The sequence below is a fragment of the Leptonychotes weddellii genome, chromosome 2, assembly GCF_054177405.1.
Source record: "Leptonychotes weddellii isolate Sample4059 chromosome 2, ASM5417740v2, whole genome shotgun sequence".
Classification (NCBI taxonomy): Eukaryota; Metazoa; Chordata; class Mammalia; order Carnivora; family Phocidae; genus Leptonychotes; species Leptonychotes weddellii.
The window spans coordinates 148,987,108-148,996,137 of record NC_138370.1 but is presented as its reverse complement, the minus strand read 5'-3'; the positions used below and the strand labels follow the sequence as shown (position 1 = coordinate 148,996,137).

The following is a 9,030-nucleotide window of genomic DNA, read 5'->3' as shown; positions in this document are numbered from 1 at the left end:
CTCTAACTATGTTCTTTATAGTTGAGTCTGTTTCTTGGTTTGTCTCTTTTCTCCTTTGTTTTGTTTCTTAAGTTCCATATATGAGTAAAATCATATGGTATTTGTCTTTCTCTGACTGACTTATTTCACTTAGCATTATACTCTCTAGATCTATTCCTGTTGTTGCAAATAGCAACATTTCATTTTTTTTATGGCTGAGTAATATTTTAATACACACACACACACACGTGTGTGTGTGTGTGTGTGTATTCCACTACCCAGTAGTGGAATTACTGGATCATATGGTAATTCTATTTTTAATTTATGAGGAACCTCTATACTGTTTTCCACAGTGGCTGCACCATCTTACATTCCCACCAACAATGCACAAGGGTTCCTTTTTCTCCGCATCCTCGCTAACACTTGTTGTTTCATGTGTTTTTGATTTTAGCCATTCTGACAGGTGTGGTATCTCATTATGGTTTTGATTTGTATTTCCCTGATGATGAGTGATGTTGAGTCTTTTCATGTGTCTGTTGGCCATCTGTATGTATTCTTTAAAGAAATGTTTGTTCATGTCTTCTACCCCCACCCTTTTTTTAAAGCTCTATGCCCAAAATGGGGCTTGAACTCATGATCCTGAGATCAAGAGTCACAAGCTCTACAGACTGAGCCAGGCAGGTGCCCTGTATCCATTTTTTATTGGATTATTTAGTTTTTTGGGTGTTGTTATATAAGTTCTTTTATATTTTGGATACTGTTTATTGGATATGTTATTTGCAAATACCTTCTCCCATTCAGTAGGCTGTATTTTAGTTTTGTTGATACATAATCGTTTTGTGTTGCTTTTTTTTTTTTTAAGTAAACTGTACCCCCAACGTGAGGCTCAAACTCATGACCCCGAGATCAAGAGTTGCACGCTCTATCAATTGAGCCAGCCAGGTGGCCCTGTTTTTATTTTTGTGTGTTTAAAGACACCTTATTTAATATATATTATTGATTCATTAACACTAAACTCACAGCCGACAGCACTATAACTCGTGCCTGAATAAAACTTATCTAACCACGTGTATTTTGTCTGAGGGGCACACATCACAGCCTCCTGGCATTTCAGAACCCTAGATAACACTAGCACTTCACACACAATATACCTGGGGGCTATTTAAAAAAGGTAAATCACCAACAAAAACATAAAAAATGTGACACTAAATAGACCACAAAAAGAGCTCTTGTTTACAGAACGGGAGCTGAAACGAGAAAACAAGAGCATTGCCTGTCGCAAATTCAGCTGGGAATGTCTGTGTTGGGTGACTCAAATTTTTTGCCGCCGTGTGTGTGTCTGCAGATGACCATGAAAGCACTATGAGCATTGATTTGGGGATTCCAAATAAATTTTGGCAAGTAGGATAATTCATACGTACAGAACTGGCAAATAATGATGACCAACTGTATTTCACCAAGACCACATTTCCACAACTATATATTAGTAGGCAAAGCAAATGATAGGGGATGTTCTTCCCATTTGCTTCAGTAAGATATTGAGTTATGTCCTATGTAGTCTCCCAAACTTACTCTTCCTAAATGTTCTACTTAAATATTAATTAATCCTCCTAAAACAGTGAACTATGTTTATCTTACTAATCAATCAGTAATTATTAAAACAATAGAAGTTTAATTATTGCTTCACTTGCCAAGTTCTTGATAGGTTGAAGGTTACATGTATCATGGAATCATTACTCTAAGGGCATTAAGTTATACAAAGACTTCCTTAAAGTTAGAGACCTAGCTAAAGGAACCTCCTCTATGTACAGAAAAAATTCAGTTTACCAACACTGGCTTTCAGAAACTTGTTTCCAATTCTCTGGTCCATTCCAATGGCTGTTGCCACTTCTTCTACATCAGCCCCTGTTGCTTCACAGAGGGCACTTATGGAGTTAATGCTGCTAATCCTCTGGGCAAGAAAAGCATTTGCTGCCTTTGGAGGGGGAAAAAAGGAAAATTATGATGAGTTAAATAGCAATTTTATATGTCTGGATTATATTTCATTGAGTTGATACAAATTACTGAGGGAGATATGAAAGTTACTGACAGGCTCAATTTGAGGAGGCTATGGATGTGTTGGTAAAGGAAAATGTATTTTTTTAAAATTATTTATTTATTTATTTGTCAGAGAGACAGAAAGAGAGAGAGCGAGCACAAGCAGGGGGAGCAGCAGGTAGAGGGAGAAGCAGGCTCCCCGCTGAGCAAGGAGCTTGATGACGGACTCTATCCCAGGACCTGGGATCACAACCCGAGCCAAAGGTAGACACAGAACCTACCGAACCACCCAGGCATCCCAAGGAAAATGTTTTAAAGTAGAGAAGAAAGATGACTAAGAATGGGATTAAAGATAGAGTGATTTTAAAAACTATTTTTTTTTAAAGATTTATTTATATGAGAGAGAGAGAAAGGGAGCAAGCAAGTGCAGGGGTGGGGAAGGGGCAGAGCGGGAGAGAGAATCTCAAGCAGACTCTCCACTGAACGCGAAGCCTGACTTGGGGCTAGATCCCATGACCCTGGGATCATGACCTGAGCCGAAATCAAGAGTCAGACACTCAACCGACTGAGCCACCCAGGAGCCCCATTAAAAACTACTATTTTGGGATGCATGGTAGGCTCAGTCGTTAAGCGTCTGCCTTCGGCTCAGGTCATGATCCCAGGGTCCTGGGGTCAAGTCCTGCATCGACCTCACTGCTCAGCAGGGAGCCTGCTTCTCCTTCTCCTCTCCACTTGTGTTCTCTCTGTCTCTGTCTCTCTCTCAAATAAATAAACAAAATCTTTAAAAAAAAAAAAAAAGCTACTATTTTAATGCACCCTCCATTTTATGTTACATTTTATTAAAAATTGAGAATTTTCCAGAATATTTTATACCCTGATATTTGATTTCCCTTGTGAAAATTATTTCATAATGGACAAGAATATTATGTTCTAAATATTAATATTAAGAAAGTACCTGTGTGGCTTATCAGGCTTAAGAGAAATAAGTCCTTAGCTTTAAATGTAATGGAGGGTCGAATGCTATGTACCAACCAGTTTGGAAAGTTCTGAAGACCAAGTATTAGTGGTGAGGATCTTTTCTCTGGGAACCCAGTGCTCATACACAGCACTCAGTGCCTGCACAGCTCTCTGGCCCTCTGGGGTTTCATCCCCTCCAATCAGTACTCTGTCTGGGTTCCTTAGGTCCTTGATGGCTGTTCCTTCCGCCAAGAACTCAGGGTTGGACAGCACCTAGAATTCCAATGCAAAGCAAAGTTTTAAAGTTAGAATTAACCGTTGGCAACTATAAGGCATCAATATTTATTTAAGAATCAGGTTCCAAGAAAAAAAAAAATCAGGTTCCAATGCTTCCTTTGTTTATACCTGTAAATTCAAGTTGGGTTTTGTGTTTGCATCAAATATTCGACGAATACTTTCTGCTGCCCGCACTGGAACTGTGCTTTTCTCAGTCACAATTTTGTACCCATGTGAGTTTTGCACAATGCGTCTGGCACAAGCCTCGATATACTTCAGGTCTGCTGCGCGACCTTTCCCCATTCCGTATGTTTTTGTTGGAGTGTTCACCTGGTGAGAGCATATGCGATTATGAACAAGAAGTATCTGTGAGAGATTCAGTGATTTCAACATGAACCTTGAACCATCAATTAACTAGTTAAGCGGGAAGTTAACTATCATCATTAGCTTTAATTTAACCCCCTATTAGTTTCATGGAAATGATACATTTTAATAATATAATCATCAGACAGGACATCCTGAAGCATCTGGGGAACTCATTCAACAAATTTTTGTTGAGAATCTACTATATAGTGACAGATATTAGGGCAGGCAGGTTGCAAGCTAAGCCCTGGAGATACAAAGATGAATGAGACTGTTGCTGTCCTCGAGGAGTTCGAAGTCTGAGATGAAATGTAAGTTTTCTTTCCTCTCTTTATTGTATGTAATATATTATCCTGGTCTCTAAAACCTTTTCTTTTTTTTTTTTTTAAAGATTTTATTTATTTATTCATGAGAGACAGAGAGAGAGACAGAGGCAGAGGGAGAAGCAGGCTCCCCACAGAGCAGGGAGCCCGATGCGGAACTCGATCCCAGGACCCTGGGATCATGACCTGAGCCGAAGGCAGACGCTTAACCGACTGAGCCACCCAGGCATCCCTCTAAAACCTTTTCTATCCTCCTTTTTAATAGACCTACATCAATAGCTTTTCAAAAATATTTGCAATATCATTCACAAATGGCTTTCTCAGATCATTAAAGCTAGACATTATCTAGCATCTTTAGGACTCACAATACTATGTAGACGATTATCAAATAGAAAGAAAAAGAAATCATGAGTCCAGAGTCTAGGCATTTACTTTTGGCTTAGCCGTACCATGTAACCTTGGAGAAGTGTAGCTGCCTTTGCTTCAATTACCTCATTGGAAAATGAGGATAGCATGTGCTCTAAAATCTAACACGTGGGTTTTATAATGCTTTGGTAAAAATCAAAGCACTTCAGAAAGCCCACAATTCTATACAGGAAGAGTGTGTGTGTGTGTGTGTGTGTGTGTGTGTGTGTGTGTGTTTAAGCAGGCTCCACACCCAATGTAGGGCTTGAAGTCAGGACCCTAAGATTGAGTCTTGTCAACTCTGCCAACTCAGTCAGCCAGGTGCCCCTGTACAGGAATAGTTTTTGAACCAGTAATTAGTGGTATCAATTCTCTTCTCTTGACAAGCTTATAACCTAATGGGAGACTAAATAAAGGAAGAAGCCAAAATAAATCAAAACTCAAACACTGTTGAGGTATGAAAATCAGGAGAACAAAAGTTGTTCATTTGCATGGAACAACTTAGAAAAAGCCTTAGACATGGAAGTCAGGGTGCACTGGAGTACAGAAGGGCCAAGCCACTAATAGGATAAGGTGGAACATGCTAAAGATGAGAGAGGAGCAGACAGCTTCCCCTAGTAAAGATGCTCTGAAGAGGACAATTGAACACTGATTTATATAAAACTATTCCTACCTGGAATATGCCTAAAAATAGCCTGGGGTAGGAGGAGAGGGAGAGAAGTAGTAAATGAAACAGGATCAGCCATGGTAACTGCTGACAATGGAGAATGGGTAAATAGGATTCATTATATTATTGTCTTCATCTCTTGTATGAATTTGATATTTTCCATAATGAAAAGTAGACAACAAATAAATTTTAAAAAGCTGATCCAGAGAATAATGGGAAGTAGATGTGAGTTATACAGTAATAAATTACCATAACAGGTATGCAAAGTAATAGCTTGGAAAGATTCAGCACAGCTCAAGCTAGATCCGCAGAGAGGCAAGTGTAAAATTAGCTGTCTGGCCAGACCACCCTACGGTGGACTCTACTGCCTGAGAATAGATCTTTTTAAATATTTTTTTATGGAAAATTCCACTACTCCCATTCCAGATTCTTGTTATCCAAAAGTTGGATTAAGATAACTTCTTGATTTTCTCCAAGTACCTAGCTACTCCAAAATCTTTTCTCATTTTCTATGCCTTGTCTCTTAACCTTCTCCAAGCTTAAGTAGACGATGGGCAGGCAAGTCACAGGAGCTGCACAAATTTCTCTGAAGTAATTAAGAATGCCAAAAGAGAGAATGAATTCATAATGGTTTCACCACTGGCGTCATTACCACTTTCTTCTGGAGTTATCTTTATGGTACTGCTTTTGTCTCATCAGTCAGAAAGCAACCCCTAATTCAACAACTTACAATCATTAACAACACGCATAATCAATTCAACAACATCTACCCTCTAGGGCCCCTATGATATTTCTCTCCTTAAGTTCATGGGGCTCAGTGAAAGCCCATGCCACTGGCTTCCCCTTTATTCTTTAAGGCCCTGAAGGTCTTGAGTCATAGAACACCCTAGCTCAGCCACAAATTGATGATTACTATACTGATCACACATAGACTATTTGAGTAAATGGCTACAAGGACAGCAAAAGTTACCTTGGTTCAAATATTAGATTACCAGAGTTTAACTCCCAAGTATTGGTTCTATTTTTTCATTACAAAGGTACATCAGGTTAGCCATATTATGAGCCAAAGGTGCCTGTGGACTAGCTTGTAACCTAACGAACACAAGCCAAATTGCAAAGAGTTCATTTAAAATGACTTCTGCTGGGACAGCTGGCTGGCTCAGTAGAGCATGAGACTCCTGATCTCGGAGCTGCAAGTTCGAGCCCCATGTTAGGAGTATAGATCACTTAAAAATGAGATCTTTTTTCTTTTTTGTTTTGTTTTAAAGATTTTTAAAGATTTTATTTAATTATTTGACAGAGAGAGAGACAGCGAGAGAGGAAATACAAGCAGGGGGCGTGGGAGAGGGAGAAGCAGGCAAATATTTTGGCATCCCGCTGAGCAGGGAGCCCGATGCGGGGCTCGATCCCAGGACCCTGGGATCATGATGTGAGCCGAAGGCAGACGCTTAACGACTGAGCCACCCAGGAGCCCTGAAATCTTCTTTAAAAATTCAAAAATTCAAAAAATAAGAAATAAAATGACTTCTGGAACATAATTCATCTAGATAGGAGATGCCCATAAATTTGCACACATGCTTTGCAGTGGTCGAAACAAGAAATGATGAAATATATATACTATTACCACATGAACTCACACCAGTACTTCCTAATTCTAGATCCCAGACTAGAACTTCCTCCAAATTTATTTGATCAATGATCACTGATATATTTGACCAGGTGATTTACAGGGTATGGTGAAGTGTTAGACCAAGTAACAACCAAAATTCAACTGGATAATCCTATAGTAAGTAAAGATGTGGCTTGATACCAACAGATTACTATTCAAATACAATGAAACTTCTGTATAGAAAAGAACACATTAAAACTCACACAGCAAAAGAAAATACTTACAGAAATAAATACAAGATCAGCTTCTTTAATGGCATCATCAATATTGGTAGAAAAAAATAGATTTTTTCCTCGACAGGATTCTACTACTTCTTTTAGTCCTGGCTAAACAGAAAAAAAAAAAAAAAAAAAGAGTTGTATATACAGTTTACCAGTCATATGAGATTACCTAATAGCATAGAATTACCTTTGTTAAAAGAGAAAGTTATATTACAATTTAGAGGTCTAGACTTGCTCTCAAATAACACCTTTGTAGAAAAATCTAAGATCCTACACCAAAGGCCAAAAGTGTACATTATGTAACAATACTAAATAGAGCAAAATTGACTTTGCCACAATAAAAGCACCAGCTTGTTTTAATGTCTCTTTGTTTACCATGTGCTTGTTTCATAAGAGTTAACAATTAACTGAGTATCAATTCAATTATCAGAAAATTCAAGGTCTTCGTGATTTCAGGCAAACATCTGATTTTGCGTCATCATCATGAATGCAGGTTTTTACCCCTAAGAATTCAAGTCATACAACTGGTTGTCAAACAGTCAACATTTACTTCATGCATACCTAAATATATATTTTTTCTAAGTCCTAATGTAAGAAACATTTTAACTGAAAATTTTATTACTTTCCCCATACAGTTTAACAGGAAATATAGTTATATTAAGAATATTGGGCTGTATAAAACCACCTAAGTATCCTTGCCAAAGAAAGAAAGAAAGAAAGGGAGGGAGAGAGGGACGGAGGGAGGGAAGACAAGAAAAAAAAAAATCAGATCTAAATCTGCTTAGATCAGGGCGCCTGGGTGGCTCAGTCGGTTAAGCGTCTGCCTTTGGCTCAGGTCATGGTCCCAGGGTCCTGGGATCGAGTTCCGCATCGGACTCCTTGCTCGGCAGGAAGTCTGCTTCTCCTTCTCCCTCCTGCTTGTGCTCTCTCTTTCAAATAAATAAATTAATTAAAATCTTTTTAAAAAAATAAATAAAAAATAAATCTGCTTAGATCAGTACAATCAGCAAAACCCAGACTGAGAATTTCTATAGGATAAACAATCTAGTTTCTTCAACAAATAAACTGAAGAGAAAAACAGAGAGAAAGAGAGATTAAAATACTATGGTCTTTTTTTTTTTAAAGATTTCATTTATTTATCTGACAGAGAGAGACACAGCGAGAGAGGGAACACAAGGAGGGGGAGTGGGAGAGGGAGAAGCAGGCTCCCCGCCAAGCAGGGAGCCCAATGCGGGGCTCTATCCCAGGACCCCAGGATCATAACACGAGCCGAAGGCAGACGCTTAACAACTGAGCCACCCAGGCACCCTAAAATACTATGGTCTTAAAAGACACAAGTGATAAAAATCTATTGCAGTTTATGGATCTTACTTGGATGTTGATTCAAATAAACTACGGGAAGAAGGACCCATATAAGAATTCTTGATATAAAGAAACTATTCTTAAAATCTGTAGTAGTAACAATGGTGACATGCTTACTTTTTTTTTTTTTAAGACTTTATTTATTATTTAGAGAGAAAGAACACGGGAGAGCAAGCAAGCAGGGGGAGGGGCACAGGGAGAAGGAGAGAAAGAATCTCCAACAGACTCCATGCAGAGTGCAGAGCCCGAAGTAGGGCTTGATCTCACAAACCTGAGATCATGACCTGAGCGGAAATCAAAAGTTAGATGCTTAACCAACTGAGCTACCCAGGTGCCCCAGGTGACATGCTTATGTTTTTTAAATAATTATTATCTTTTTTTTAAAGATTTTATTTTATTTATTTGACAGAGAGAGAGACAGTGAGAGAGGGAACACAAGCAGGGGGAGCAAGAGAGGGAGAAGCAGGTTCTCTGCTGAGCAGGGAGCCCAAAGTGGGTCTTGATCCCAGGACCCCGGGATCATGACCTGAGCTGAAGGCAGAGGCTTAATGACTGAGCCACCCAAGCACCCCTATTATCTTTTTTTTCAAGATTTTATTTATTTATTTGAAAGAGAGAGAGAGATAAGGTAGAGAGAGAGAGAGAGCACATGTTGGGGAGGGGCAGAGGGAGAGGGAGCCCACGGGTCATAGAAACCATTTTCTTGGTTCTAGAAAATGAGAGTAAAAGATTATAGAGTAGGGATTTTGCAGAGAAGACTGAATTTAGTCT

General features: G+C 39.0%; 2 protein-coding genes across 6 annotated transcripts in view; one reads left to right on the top strand and one right to left on the bottom strand.

Moving 5' to 3' along the window:
- Nucleotides 1–9,030, top strand: part of LIAS (lipoic acid synthetase) — a 164,511-nt gene that overhangs the window by 35,652 nt on the left and 119,829 nt on the right. The window lies entirely within an intron of this gene.
- Nucleotides 1–9,030, bottom strand: part of UGDH (UDP-glucose 6-dehydrogenase) — a 33,041-nt gene that overhangs the window by 9,706 nt on the left and 14,305 nt on the right. For all 4 annotated transcript variants that reach the window (XM_006732314.3, XM_081812448.1, XM_081812447.1 and 1 more), the window contains 4 exons: nucleotides 6,901–7,002; nucleotides 3,379–3,579; nucleotides 3,049–3,246; nucleotides 1,807–1,954 (listed from right to left, as the gene is read on the bottom strand). In XM_006732314.3, the coding sequence (XP_006732377.1) occupies nucleotides 1,807–1,954; nucleotides 3,049–3,246; nucleotides 3,379–3,579; nucleotides 6,901–7,002 (649 nt within the window). The remainder of the gene's footprint in view (nucleotides 1–1,806; nucleotides 1,955–3,048; nucleotides 3,247–3,378; nucleotides 3,580–6,900; nucleotides 7,003–9,030) is intronic.